Below are 14,088 nucleotides of genomic sequence, written 5' to 3'. Positions count from 1 at the left end.
GTTTTTGTCTCGTGATAACACAAGTCTCTACCTTACATTGAGAATATCTGTTTCGCTTAAAGAGCAAGGATAATAATATACGTCAAAAATAAGAAAAAAACAAAACTTCAGATTATGTCAATTCGCTTAAGAGTATAGACAAATGTCGCAAACCATAGGCTCATTCATAGCATATGTCACCACAAGTAAGAAAATCAAAACTTTAGATTATGACACTGGTAAGAAGAACATGTCACAAACAAGTATATCAACTCGTAAAGTATAAAATTACACCCGGAATCCAACACACCAGAGCCATAAAAAGAGAGAAGAACTCCATTTTTATAATCTAACCTATGAGAAGTCCTTTCAATATGAAGGACTCGCAGATGGTTTCAATTTCTTTGGAGGTGGGTTTCCTCCAGAGAGCACCACATATGAATAGAAACACAACATGCAAGCACTGCAGTGAAAAAGACATGAACACGCGGTTACATGAATCCCACTAAAGATCATCAGTCTGATGTAGATCACAAAAAGTATTTTTTACCTGACGACAGCAAAAAGCCCGGCTGGAACCAGCTTCTTAGTCTGCAAAAGTACAACATTGAACAGGTGAATTCAAGCAAGCAAAAATAAACAATCAGCAAGATCACAAAGATGATAAAATACCATAGAATAAGCTGTGAAGTTCTTCCAGAAGACGACAGCTGACAGCACTGCAATATAAGGGTTTGGAAGAATGAGTAAGCACAAAAGCTTTTATGGATAAACAGAAACATTTTGATAGACATTCATGAGCTCTTGATTCACAGATGACCACTTCTAGGATTACACATTATAATTACATGGATTTTCATATATCCACTTATCAATTGTAAGTTATCAGTGATGACTTGATGAAATGGAATTACAGATAGAATGTAGTGATTACAAATCACCAGTTAAATATTTCTGTAGAGTGTAGACAGTAAATGAAGATTCTTACCTGCTTGTCCTAGTATATAAGGAAAACAAGATTTTCCCTGTCGCCAAATCTTTAAGCTCAATGTACTAAGGGCTAGAAGGCCACCACCATAGAGGACACCAGTAGTTAAACTAGTAAGATTTCGTGAAAACGCAAACCCAAGAATCCCTCCACTTATAACGAGACCACCTAATCAATTACCATTAATGAAGCGGAATTAACACAAACTGAGTTACCCTGAAAATACATACTCTCATATGGGAAATGATAGACTTGAAATGTTAAGAAACAAAACTTAAAAAATGCTAAGATTTGAAACTAAGTTTGTGAGGCACAAGGGAGTACCATAAGGAATGCCAAAACAGAAGTCGTGGATCTTTGCTGCTCGAATTGGTTGTGCAGAAACATGTTCCTCTACTGGCTCTGTGATAATATCTTTACTGGTAGCAGACTCATCCACAGTGGAAAAAGGTGTCGACGTTTTCTCAGCAATAGGCTTTGAAACCTCAGCTGCATAGCTAAGGGACGCTGGTGTTTCTGAGCTATTCCCATCAACGCTTCTAACTACAAAAGACTGCACCATTCTAAAGCGAATTAGCCACTAGTGGTGACATCATCAGTCCCAGATAGCACATAGAGACGAACAAAAAAAAAACTGGATATGATTGTTTCAAGCTATTCCCTATACTCAAATCAGAAAATGAAAAATAATTTGATTACACAAACAAAAAATCATATAACATTCCCTACCAATCTAAGCCAAAGAAGCGGGTTTCAATTCAAGTCCAAAGAAGAGCAAAAGACTAATGTTCAGTACAGCCAAAATCAAATCAAAGCTCATATTCTTATTACAGTAATCAGGAAAGTAAAACAAATAGAGAGTATTGGGCATTAACGTAACCAAATCGAGATGAAAAACAGATAAGTCTTTTTCGCGATATCTGAAAAGTTTACCTGGGGACGAAACGATCGGCTCTGGAAATGAAATTGGCGATTGGTGGATGAGAAACAAGCGAGCTGGGAGATTCGTGTAGCCATCGTCGAGATCTGAGACTGATCAAATTGAAGTGAAAAGTCAAAGAGATAAGAAATAGAGACTCGAATTTGAAGGAATGGAGCGTGGTAAGCACAAGAGAGATGGAGTGGTTTGATTTTTCTTTATGATCCAGCCGGCGCTAAGGACTCACTCTCTTCCTGAGAAGAAGAAGACGATGCTGATCGGACAATCTTGACCGTCCGTTCGTTGGATTTTGAAGTTGTTGAGTCAAAATGTTGGCAAGACTTACGCGCATATGATAATTCCGGTTCAGTTGGTTTAAGCTTTGACTTTTGGTGTTTTCGCATTAAGGTTAAGTTGACTTTTGGGAGATGAAGAACCGAATCCATTTTAACTTTCCGGTTTTAGTTGGTTTAAGCTTCGATTTATTTTACGTGGGCTCAGATTTGTCTCAGGTTCTTTGCTGGGCTCAATTTCGTTTTAGGCCCATTATTATTAGTTGTAAACTTGTAATAGACGTCGCGTATATATCGGAGAGAAAAAAAAGGAAAAGACTTGTCCGCAGCGCACATGCAACAAATCGTACGGTGCGACGACTCAAGAGTGGTAGACAATGAAAGTCTTCTTTTCCGGTACATACATCATAACCACAATATACAACAAAGCTTAATTAAAGGGAGAAAAGTTCCGCCACCTGGGTTCGAGTAGCATTGGCTATAAGGTTTGAAATTTAACATGGTTTTCCCTGGCTCCAGGAGATTGGTTTTTGGATCTAGAAAACTTTTAAGATCACTCCTGAGTTATAAAAAAAAAAAAAGACAGAGCCGGCACCAAAACTTTAATTTCTATTTGACCGTTAGGATTTACATACGAACCACTAAACCAAAAATGAGGAAGAATTATATTAGGTAAAACAAAAAAAAGGTTGTGAAAAAAAAAAAAAAAAAAGATGTGTATTTTTTCTTATATAGATGAAAATATCAAAATAATGTACGTTCGTTTGTAAAGAAGATTGTTATAACGTTGGAAATATCTTGACCTCAAGTCATGTCCATCAACAACACGGAATCTCTCAAATTCTGTCGCCTAACTTAATTAGAACTCTACGTATAATTTTCGTCGGTTTAATATCACATGCACTACACTACACAACATACAACACGTCCGTCCCTTCTTCTGCTTATCAAAAAAAAACACGTCCCTTCATGACCGTGATAACTCAGCCATGTATATGGTCTAAAAAATTTCACATATTTTTCGTACTGATTTTCTAACCTACAATGCCGTAAGTAGCTATTCAAAGTTGGGTTTAATAAATAATATGGTATAAATCTTAAGAGTGTAATTAATACGATTATGTTTATTCATACATGAATTGCTTAGATTACAATTGGGTAGAGGTGTCAAGTGGGCTACATGCCCGCGGGCCTAGCCCAAATAGTACCTCAGTGGGACGGACATGAACACTAAATATTAAGCCCGTTAAAAAGCGGATCTTGCGGATCTAGCCCAAACGGATTGTGGGTTTTAGCGGGTTATACCCGCGGGTTGGCGGGTTGGCCCGCTGTCTTCAAATATTAAATAAAAATAAATATTTAATATAGATACATAACTATTTTTATATAATTTTAAATATATATCTTTTAAAAGTACGTGGTAACCAATGTTTTTAAACCCGGACCGGACCGGCCGGTTGGACCAGTCCAACTGTGACCCGATAGGCATTCCGGTCCGGGTTACCTCTAAAAACAGGACAATTAAAAACCCGTAAAAAACCGGAAAACCCCGCTAAAAACCCGTGAACCGGCGGGTCGGACCAACATGTCAATATCAAATTAAAATATTTTATTTTTATCACACTTCAGACCCAAACCAAATTAAAATTAAATGTTGTTATTTATTGAAAAATCACTTAGTTATTTTATCTAATCATTTAAAAGTTTAATTTTAGTTGTTTAGTATTTCATTATGTATGTTTTGTTCATTTATTTATAGAAAAGTAGATGTTACATTTATAAAAGGTAAACAAACCAATAAACTAATTGACCCGTGGTTCAACCGGTCCGACCGGTTGACCCAGTGACCCAAAAGACTTCTGGTTCACCTTTCGGTTCGGTTTTAAAAACATTGGCGGTAACACAAATAATTTAATGTAAAAAATTAAAACATCTATAAAAAGTTAATATACCGTGGTTCAACCGGTCCGACCGGTTGACCCAGTGACCCGAAAGACTTCTGGTTCACCTTCCGGTCCGGTTTTGAAAACATTGATGGTAACACAAATAATTTAATGTAAAAAAATTAAAACATTTATAAAAAAATAATATAAACATTGATTTTATTTAAAATTGTTTTTAATTATTATTTATTATTTTTACTTTATTTTAATATATTTTCTTATTAATTTTATTTTACTTTTTTAATATATTATTTAGGCTCGCAGAATTAGCGGGCCGGCCCGTTGCAGTCCAAAATATAGAAATTGCTCGCTGCGGACTGTCAGATGGACGCGGACCGCCCGTTTGACACCTCTACAATTGGGTACGTATTCATATAAAGGAATGCTGTTTTCCAACTTTACATTTTTTCAGAGTGTTTCCCGGATCGAACGTGTAGATTAAAATGACTTCAGTGTATGACGTGTTTTGGGGATCGAAAGTGTAGATGGTTGTGAACGCAGGTAATGTCCTCGGATCTAAAAACGTATTAATGGTCCACGATTCTCGTATGATCAACGGCTTAAATTACACTGATGATCCAATATACTACCCAAAAAATCATTTAAATTTTAGTAGTACTTAGCATATATATCAAAAAAGAAAACGAATTTTTTTTATGGGCGATTTTTCCTAATTAAAACACATTTAAATTAGTATCTCGAGCTAGTTTTTTTTTTCCTTATGATAAGGGAAAGCTACTTGTGTAGAAAAAAACTCATATTGTTAAGACTTTTCAAAACGTAGATTTTGACTTGACGACTTAATTTGGTTTCATTCATTGACTGACTTGAACCCCAGGCTTCGCCGGTTCGCCCTATAAATTAGGTGGTAAATGGTAAGATTTTAAACATATAAAATTTCACAGTATCATCATAGAAAAATCATGAAAATGTCTGAATCAAGGATCTTTGCCTCACCACCAATGTTGATGATTCTTCTCAGCCTTGTAATAGCTTCCTTCTTCAGCACCACAGGTTCAATCTTCTTTTAAGCTACTCTAACATCTCTTAATTATTTTCGCTCTACAGAAACTGATTCAATTTATTTTTACTAATTAATGATTCTTATTTTGGATAATGAAGCTGGACAAATCGGAGTATGCTACGGGATGCTAGGTAAACCCTTTCCAAGTCCATCGGAAGTTGTGGCTCTTTACAAGCAACAGAACATCCAGAGGATGCGTATCTACGGGCCTGACCAAGCCACTCTTGAGGCTCTCCGTGGCTCTAACATCGAGCTCATCCTCGATCTTCCCACTTCACAACTTGCAGATATGGCCAACCAAGCGAATGCCGACAAGTGGGTCCAAGAAAATGTTCAGCGCTACATTGACGGTGTCAGATTCCGGTACATCAACGTCGGAAATGAGGTGAAACCCTCAGATGGGCAATTTCTCTTACCAGCAATGCAGAACATCGAGAAAGCACTATCTGGAGCAGGGATTGGAGTCAAGGTCTCAACGTCTATAGCCACCGACACCACCACAGACACGAATCCTCCGTCTCATGGAAAGTTCAAGGATGAGTATAGCTTTCTTACACCAGTGATAGATTTCTTGGCGAGCAAGCAATCTCCCCTGCTCGCAAATATTTACCCTTACATCGCCTACATAAGTGACAAGGCCAACATCCATCTAGACTTCGCTTTGTTCACCTCTCAGTCTACTGTGTTCACTGACGAAAAAAATTTGCAATACCAAAACCTCTTCGACGCAAGTCTAGACTCTGTTTATGCGGCATTGGAGAAATCGGGAGGCGGATCGATGGAAGTCGTGGTGTCTGAGAGCGGTTGGCCCACGGAGGGAGGAGACGGGGCCAGTGTCGAAAACGCGAAAACTTATGTTAACAATTTGATACAACATGTGAAGAATGGATCACCGAAAAGGTCAGGTAAAGCTATAGAGACTTATATATTCGCTATGTTCGACGAGAATCAGAAGGATGGTGACTATGAGAAGTTTTGGGGACTGTATCATCCGGATCAACAGCCTAAGTATGAAGTTGGTTTCAACTAATCCTTACAAAGACTTCTTGAAGAAGAAAGGGGGTCACCGGGTCAGAGACTTGTGGGCTCTTTTGTTTTTTTTGTAAGGGTAAACTTGTTGTAATAATAAGGAATAATGAGCCATGACTATGTTTTTATTACATAGTTTTAAAATACAATACAAATTTTAAATTTAAATTGATGAAGTCAATATGAAATTTGTTGGTTCATCATCGTAAGAAAGTTTTTATAACTGAAGAAATTTTGGATATCCTGATAATGTACTCTTAACCAGCGAATACATTATCTGATCCATACATGTATTTAGTGTTGTGCTTACATCTAATAACAGTTCTGATAATTTAAATCCGGAACAGATAGGGACCGACACATACGCATGAACATAGCCATCAAGTCCATCCCCAACACTATACCAAAAGCCATCATCACCAACATTATACCCAAAAAAATAAAAGCCATCACCATTGGTTTATTTTTATCGTCCAACTGAACGAGAATTTTCTTTGGCTATTAGTATCACTAAACAACACACATCCCTTCATGATAGTGATCTTTAGGTCTATAGTTCCAAACTCAATCTTGTGGTTTGAGTTTTTTACTTATTTAACCATTTTTGTTTTCTTATATTGATTCTCTAGGCAGGTGTGAGATAACTACGACTTGATAGTTGAAACTGAGAATACATTGTATCTCACACATGCAGAATAATATTAATTATTTAAAACGACGACGCAATTATGTATATAGGAATATTCGCTTAAATTTTGTTGGATTGTAAACGGTTTAAGAAAACAGTGTTACAATTAGTGTAATTATATTTGTAAATGTGTATCGAAGGGAATTAAAGTAATATACAAGAGACATGATTTCAATTAGTTTTAATTTGGAAGTCTATGAGAAATTAAGAATGATATATATATCATTTTGATTCAATTATATATTGTCGGTTGTATCGTGAGATTTGGTTCAAGAATGTTAGGAATCATGCACACATGACACATCGTAGGTTAAAATACAATTAAGTAACATAAGTCATTTCGCCATAATTGATGTTGGCCATTTGGTTTAATGACGTAACGATACCATAGGCAATAATGGGTCCACGATCGACGTGTGATTAACGGCTTGTACCATGATTCCAAAATGCGAGTCCTCATCGCATTTAATCTTAAGACTTTATGGAGGTGTGTAGGGATCAACTATTCTGATTTTTTTTTTTTTATCTTCTATACATATTAATGGATTGTTAACAGAATAACAGAGTTCTTAAACCGCATTTGGTCTAAAAGATTAGTGATTTGTAGTTTCGATATCTTAAGATAGTCTGATCCGGCCTATTATTCAAAAATAAGTCATAGTATTCATCTTTAACCAAAAAAAAAAAAGTCATAGTATTCATTACTTATTTGAGATTTGGGTATTTGATTTTGGGGCTACGGAGGATTCGGTACAATTAAGATGAAGATTTTAGTGTCGAGCTAGTTAGGCCTATTGAAAGCTACGTGTATAGAAAACTCACATTCTTAGACTTTTCAAAGGACAAAGCAAAAAATATATATTAAAAAGATATTCATGAACGGTTGATTCAATGAATAACATTCCAAAACTAGTTAATATTGACGACTTTAGTTTGCTTCATTTCATTGACTTGAATCCCTCCATTACCTCTATAAATTGGGCGCAAAATGCTACGATTTTAAACACACATAAAGTAGCAAGCATAACAATAATCATTCTCTTAACATCATCTTTATAAGTTGTTCATGAAGATGTGTAATGGATCGAGTCTCGTAGCCTCACTACCACTGTTGCTGCTTCTTCTCAGCTTCATAATGCCTTCCTTCTTCGACACCGCAGGTTCAACATAATTTTCTTTTAATTCACTGTTTTTTTTTTCTTGGACAAAAATTTACTGAATATTATAACATTACTCTCTTTAATTAGATTTTGTTTCAGAATTTTATTAAAATGATTTACGATTATTTTTCACTAATGATTCTTAATTTGCAAATGAAGTTGGGCAAATCGGAGTGTGCTACGGGAGAAATGGAAACAACTTGCGACCTGCGTCAGAAGTCGTAGGGCTTTACCAACAACGGAACATCAGGCGGATGCGGATGTACGGCCCTAACCAGGAGGCTCTCAACGCTCTCCGCGGCTCCAGCCTCGACCTCCTGCTAGATGTTCCCAACTCTGATCTCCAACTTGTTGCCTCCAGCCAAGCTGCAGCCGACACGTGGGTTCGCAACAACGTCCGCAACTATAACAATGTCAGATTCCGCTACATCTCGGTCGGGAACGAGGTGCAACCCTCGGAGCCAGCTGCGAGGTTTGTCCTCCCCGCGATGCAGAACATCGAGAGAGCGGTTTCAGGCCTCGGGATCAAGGTCTCGACAGCTATAGACACCAGAGGCATTTCCGGGTTTCCTCCATCAAGTGGGACCTTCACGCCAGAATTTAGGAACTTTATCGCACCGGTGATAAGTTTCTTGGTAAGCAAGCAATCTCCTCTGCTCGTTAATATCTACCCTTACTTCAGCTACACACAAAACATGAGAGACATCCGTTTAGACTACACTCTGTTCACCGCACCTTCCACTGTAGTCACTGACGGACAAAACCAGTACCGAAACCTCTTCCACGCAATCTTAGACACTGTTTACGCATCATTAGAGAAAGCTGGAGGCGGATCGTTGGAGATCGTGGTGTCCGAGAGCGGTTGGCCGACCGCGGGAGGAGCCGCCACGAGTGCCGAAAATGCAAGGACTTATGTGAACAATTTGATTCAAACTGTGAAGAGTGGATCACCGAGGAGGCCAGGGAAAGCAATAGAGACTTACATATTTGCTTTGTACGATGAGAATTTGAAGCAGGGTCCCGAGATTGAGAAGTTTTGGGGACTGTTTCTTCCGAACCTACAACCTAAGTATGATGTCAATTTCAACTAATATCCTTGAACACTTAAAAAGGAAGTGGTATGAGATAAATACTTTGTATTGTAAAGGTTTCCAAAGAGTGGGAACTTGTTGTTGTTGTTGTTGTAATATTAAGGAATAATGAGACTAGAAAAATAATAAAATGAACATTATAAATTTCTAGTTCGCTTAAGACTTGAAAGTAAACACAATCGTAGCATCTCACCAGTAAGAAAGACAAAAGTTCAGATTCTGGCACTGGAAAGAACAGGTCACAAAATTACACAAGGAATCCAACACACCAGTCATCAAAAGAGATAAGACGTGCATTTTTCGTTATCTAACCTATGTGATCACTCTTCAGTATAAAGGACTAGCAGATGGTTTCAATTTCTTTGGAGGTGTATTTCATCCAGAGAGCACCACATATGAATAGAAACAGAACATGCAAGCACTGTAATGTAAAAGACATAAACAGCATCTTCTAGCATCTTTGCGTATTTCAGTGTATCTTCAAGGTTTGGGAAAATCCGGATCTTACAGGAGACGAGAACATTAAAATTCTGAGCTAACTTTTCAAAAAGTGATTTCACCAAAGGAAGATTTATCTATCAAGAATGCACCATAATTTCCTCGCCTCGCTATACGTTGAGGACATGCACCTGTAACCAATACTAATTCCCCAAAACATTCTTACTCAATATCCAAAGTACTATGTGTCACTGTGCTCTTTCGAACCCAAACCACTCAATGCAAACTAATATCTACAATGGATATTAGCCCATGATTCTAATTACTGAAGCTCATTGAACCCTCACGTTCCAAGAAAGTTGGAACCATTGATGAATACTATGACCTATTTTAGTGTCGAGCTAGTTAGGCAGCCTATTGAAAGCTACGTGTATAGAAAACTGAAAACTCACATTCTTAGACTTTTTTCGAAGGCCAAAGCAGATATATTGTAAAACTTATATAAATTAATACCCTATAAAATAATAAACACTATAAATTAATAAATTTCGAATCAGACCAATGTAAAAAATAACAAAATTCGATAAGATAATAAAATAATATTTAAAAAAAAAATCTCCATGTAAAATATGGACCAAATAATCTCATAAATTAATAATCATGTGAATTTACATATATGTTGATATAATAATGTATGGTTCTTCTAAAGTTCATTTCTATAAGACAATTGTTACATTATATATATATTCTCTTTTCAAACTATATATATAATAAAATATTCTATAACATGTCATAAAAATAGCTAAAACTTTCTAAAACTTTTAATTTCTTGATATGCATCATTTACATTTTTATAGTTTGATAGACTACTAAAATTCTACAATTGATATTATTATTGATAATTTAAACTTATATATGTCATGTGTTTAAGTGATTTTATCTATAGTATTTACAATTTATTGTCAATAATGTTTTCTAAATATTACAAATTCAATTCTAAAATCATAAATTTACAACATTCGAATTGCTAAAATTGTCTCAATTCATAATTTTAAAATTTTTTAAACAAATTAAATATATCTATAAATTAATTAATAATTATTAATTTATAGATAAATTAATATCACTTTAAATTAATAAAATGTCATGGTCAAAACATATTCTTGAACTGTGGTTTTACTGTATTTTAGAAAGATATTCATGAACTGTGGTTTATTCAATGAATAACAATCCAAAACTAGTGAATAGTGATGACTTTAATTTGTTACATTTCATCGACATTAATAACAATCCAAAACGAGTCGATAGTGATGACTTGAATTTGTTACATTTCATTGACTTGAATCCCTCCATTCCCTCTAAATTGGGTGCAAAATGCTACGAATTTTCTCATTTTATATACACATAAAGTTGCAACAAGCATAACAATAATCATTCTCTCGTAACATCATCTTTATAATTTCTTATTGCATGAAGATGTGTAATGGATCTAGTTTCTTGGCCACACGACCACTGTTGCTGCCACTTCTGAGCTTCATAATGGCTTCCTTCTTTGACACCGCAGGTTCAACATAATTTTCTTTTTAATTGATTGATTATTTATCACACTACTCTCTTTAATTAGATTTTGTTTTCAGATTATGATCAGTATAATATTAAAATGATTTACGATTATTTTTCACTAATGATTCTTAATTTGCAAATGAAGTTGGGCAAATCGGAGTGAGCTACGGGAGAAATGGAAACAACTTGCGACCTGCGTCAGAAGTCGTGGCGCTTTACCAACAACGGAACATCAGGCGGATGCGGCTGTACGACCCCAACCATGAGGCTCTCAACGCTCTCCGCGGCTCCCGCATCGACCTCCTGCTAGGTGTTCCAAACACTGATCTCCAACTTGTTGCCTCCAGCCAAGCTGCAGCTGACACGTGGGTTCGCAAAAACGTCCGCAACTATAACAATGTCAGATTCCGCTACATCTCGGTCGGGAACGAGGTGCAACCCTCGGATCCAGCTGCGAGGTTTCTCCTCCCCGCCATGCAGAACATCGATAGAGCGGTTTCAGGCCTCGGGATCAAGGTCTCAACGGCTGTAGACACCAGAGGCATTTCCGGGTTTCCGCCGTCAAGTGGAACCTTCACGCCAGAATTTAGGAACTTTATCGCGCCGGTGATAGGGTTCTTGGAAAGCAAGAAATCTCCTCTGCTCGTGAATATCCACCCTTACATCAGCTACAAGAACAACATGAAAAACATTCGGTTGGACTACGCTCTGTTCAGCGCACGGTCTCCTATAGTCATTGACGGACATAACCACTACCGAAACCTCTTCCACGCAATCCTAGACACTGTTTACGCATCATTGGAGAAAGCTGGAGGCGGATCGTTGGAGATTGTGGTGTCCGAGAGCGGTTGGCCTACCGCGGGAGGACCCGCCACAAGTGTGGCCAATGCGAAGACTTACGTGAACAATTTGATTCAAACTGTGAAGAGTGGATCACCGAGGAGGCCAGGGAAAGCTATAGAGACTTACATATTTGCTTTGTACGATGAGAATTTGAAGCAGGGTCCCGAGATTGAGAAGCATTGGGGACTGTTTCTTCCGAACCTACAGCCTAAGTATGGTGTCAATTTCAACTAATAATCCTGAACACATTAGGATGAAATGGTGTGAGATAAATGGTTTGTATTGAAAAGGTTTCCAAAAAGTGGGAACTTGTTGTAATATCAAGGACAAGAAAAATAATAATATTAAGGAACATTGAACCATTCTAATTCGCTTAAGACTTGCAGAGTAAACAATCTTACCATGTTATGACACTGAAAAGAACAGGTCACAAACAATTTACAAGTATAGTTCTCATCAACTCGTAGAAGTAAAAAAAACAAAGAGTTACATGAAGGACTAGCAGATGGTTTCAATCTCGTTGCCTCCAGAGAGCACCACATATGAATAGAAACGCAACATGCTAGTACTGAAACGTAAAAGACATAAACACACGGTTACATGAATCCACTAAATATCATTAAGAGTCTGTTGAAAGATCACAAAAAGGATTTCTTACCTGACGACAACGAAAAAGCCCGGACAGAATCAGCTTCTGAGTCTACATAGTACAAAATTAAGCATTTCAAGTCAAGCAAGTAAAATTAAACAATCAGCATGATCACAAAGATGATAAATACTGTTAGGGGTGGGCTTACACCCCTTAAAAGGTCTGTTCACAATCAACTTCTAGGCCTAGTACAAAGGAAGGGTATTGTGGTCTTTTGGTAACTTGACATTCCCTTATAAATACCGGGTACAACATGCATCAAGGGGGGAGAGGAGGGAGGAAAGAGGGACCCAACTCTCTCGGTTCGTCACATAGTCATTCGCAATACGAGTGGTCCATCTTGTCGCCTACCTCTACAGGTCGTCCAGCTTGGCGTCTACCTCTGCAGGTCGTCCAGATTGTCGCCTACCTCCACAGGTCGTCCAGGTTGTCGCCTACCTCCACAGGTCGTCCAGATTGTCGTATACCTTCACAGGTCGTCCAGATTGTCACCTGCCTCCACAGATCGTCCAGATTGTCGCCTGACTACCTAGCATCTCACCCATATCACTTAGTTTCTGATAATGACCTAGCGTCCACCAAATGAAATATGAACTACGAATGGCTTGATCCTTTTCTAATGGTACATAGGCAGCCTTTCCAAAGGCACAACTATAAAACAACTCAGCTCTCTCCCTCGTTAGAACGACCTACTCTGGAGCTTTGAAGTTATGAGAGTGTTTCTCCCTTGTCAAAGAACTTACAAATACTTTGTTGAAATTCATGCATCAACAAATACCACAGCTTAAGCTGTGAAGTTCTTCCAGAGGACGATGCTGAAAGTTACTGTAATTTCAGGGTTTAATGAGAATTGTAAGCACAGAAGCTTTCATAGATAACAAAAACATTTTAATAGACATTCATGTGCACATAATGATCTAGGTTCAGAGATGACCACTTCTTAATATTACACCGTATATACTTGTATGGATTTTCATATATCCACTTATCAAGTGTATGATACCAGTAATATCTTGATGAAATAGAAAGAAGTAAATAAAAATCCTGCAGACAATAAACGAATATTACCTGCTTGTCCCTGTCGCCAAATCTTTAAGCTCAATGTATAAAGGCCTAGAAGGCCACTACCATAGAGAGAGGACACCAGTACTTAAGCTCGTGAAAACGCAAATCCAAGAAGCTCTCCACTCATAACGAGACCACCTGAGAGAAAATGCCATTTATATGAAGAAGAATTAACACCAACGAGTTACCCTGACTAGATAGTACTCTCATAATGAAAGTAGTACCATATATAAGGAAATGCCAAAACAGAAGTCGTGGATCATTGCTGCATGTTCCTCTACTGGCTCTGTTGATAATCACTTAATTGGAAGCGGTCTCATCATTGATTAGTGGTGTCGATGTATTCTCGACAAAAGGTTTTGAAACCTCAGCTCAGCTGTATAGCTTAGAGAAGCAAGTGTTTTCGTAGCTGTTTC

General features: G+C 37.4%; 4 protein-coding genes across 4 annotated transcripts; 3 read left to right on the top strand and 1 right to left on the bottom strand.

Moving 5' to 3' along the window:
* Positions 1-89: 89 nt before the first annotated feature.
* On the bottom strand, positions 90-2,330 carry LOC104792018 (protein FATTY ACID EXPORT 1, chloroplastic). The gene is made up of 6 exons (XM_010518039.3): positions 1,901-2,330; positions 1,292-1,520; positions 968-1,135; positions 652-698; positions 530-570; positions 90-442 (listed from the first exon to the last, which is right to left on the bottom strand). Exons 1-6 carry the CDS (start codon positions 1,982-1,984, stop codon positions 349-351), a joined length of 663 nt encoding a protein of 220 aa, XP_010516341.1. The 5' UTR covers positions 1,985-2,330; the 3' UTR covers positions 90-348.
* Positions 2,331-4,532: 2,202 nt separating this feature from the next.
* LOC104792017 (glucan endo-1,3-beta-glucosidase, acidic isoform) lies at positions 4,533-6,343 on the top strand. The gene is made up of 2 exons (XM_010518038.3): positions 4,533-5,136; positions 5,245-6,343. The coding sequence occupies exons 1-2, from the start codon at positions 5,046-5,048 to the stop codon at positions 6,174-6,176; spliced, it is 1,023 nt and encodes a 340-aa protein (XP_010516340.1). The 5' UTR covers positions 4,533-5,045; the 3' UTR covers positions 6,177-6,343.
* A 1,525-nt stretch (positions 6,344-7,868) lies between these two features.
* Positions 7,869-9,258, top strand: LOC104792016 (putative glucan endo-1,3-beta-glucosidase BG3). The gene is made up of 2 exons (XM_010518036.3): positions 7,869-8,023; positions 8,183-9,258. The coding sequence occupies exons 1-2, from the start codon at positions 7,930-7,932 to the stop codon at positions 9,112-9,114; spliced, it is 1,026 nt and encodes a 341-aa protein (XP_010516338.2). The 5' UTR covers positions 7,869-7,929; the 3' UTR covers positions 9,115-9,258.
* Positions 9,259-10,961: 1,703 nt separating this feature from the next.
* LOC109133353 (putative glucan endo-1,3-beta-glucosidase BG3) lies at positions 10,962-12,326 on the top strand. The gene is made up of 2 exons (XM_019246384.2): positions 10,962-11,116; positions 11,261-12,326. Exons 1-2 carry the CDS (start codon positions 11,023-11,025, stop codon positions 12,190-12,192), a joined length of 1,026 nt encoding a protein of 341 aa, XP_019101929.2. The 5' UTR covers positions 10,962-11,022; the 3' UTR covers positions 12,193-12,326.
* The last annotated feature ends 1,762 nt before the right edge of the window (positions 12,327-14,088 follow it).

Source organism: Camelina sativa, chromosome 6 (assembly GCF_030686135.1).
Source record: "Camelina sativa cultivar CO46 ecotype springtype chromosome 6, ASM3068613v1".
Lineage (NCBI taxonomy): Eukaryota > Viridiplantae > Streptophyta > Magnoliopsida > Brassicales > Brassicaceae > Camelina > Camelina sativa.
Note: the sequence above shows the minus strand (reverse complement) of the source record. Positions and strands in the feature narration are given on the sequence as shown.

Coding starts and splice junctions, on each gene's coding strand:
- LOC104792018 (XM_010518039.3), bottom strand. CDS start 1,984: ATGGCTACACGAATCTCCCAGCTCGCTTGTTTCTCATCCACCAATCGC. Junction 1,521..1,900: donor GCCGATCGTTTCGTCCCCAG/GTAAACTTTTCA, acceptor AGAATGGTGCAG/TCTTTTGTAGTTAGAAGCGT. Junction 699..967: donor TTATATACTAGGACAAGCAG/GTAAGAATCTTC, acceptor CTTATATTGCAG/TGCTGTCAGCTGTCGTCTTC.
- LOC104792017 (XM_010518038.3), top strand. CDS start 5,046: ATGAAAATGTCTGAATCAAGGATCTTTGCCTCACCACCAATGTTGATG. Junction 5,137..5,244: donor TTCCTTCTTCAGCACCACAG/GTTCAATCTTCT, acceptor TGGATAATGAAG/CTGGACAAATCGGAGTATGC.
- LOC104792016 (XM_010518036.3), top strand. CDS start 7,930: ATGAAGATGTGTAATGGATCGAGTCTCGTAGCCTCACTACCACTGTTG. Junction 8,024..8,182: donor TTCCTTCTTCGACACCGCAG/GTTCAACATAAT, acceptor TTGCAAATGAAG/TTGGGCAAATCGGAGTGTGC.
- LOC109133353 (XM_019246384.2), top strand. CDS start 11,023: ATGAAGATGTGTAATGGATCTAGTTTCTTGGCCACACGACCACTGTTG. Junction 11,117..11,260: donor TTCCTTCTTTGACACCGCAG/GTTCAACATAAT, acceptor TTGCAAATGAAG/TTGGGCAAATCGGAGTGAGC.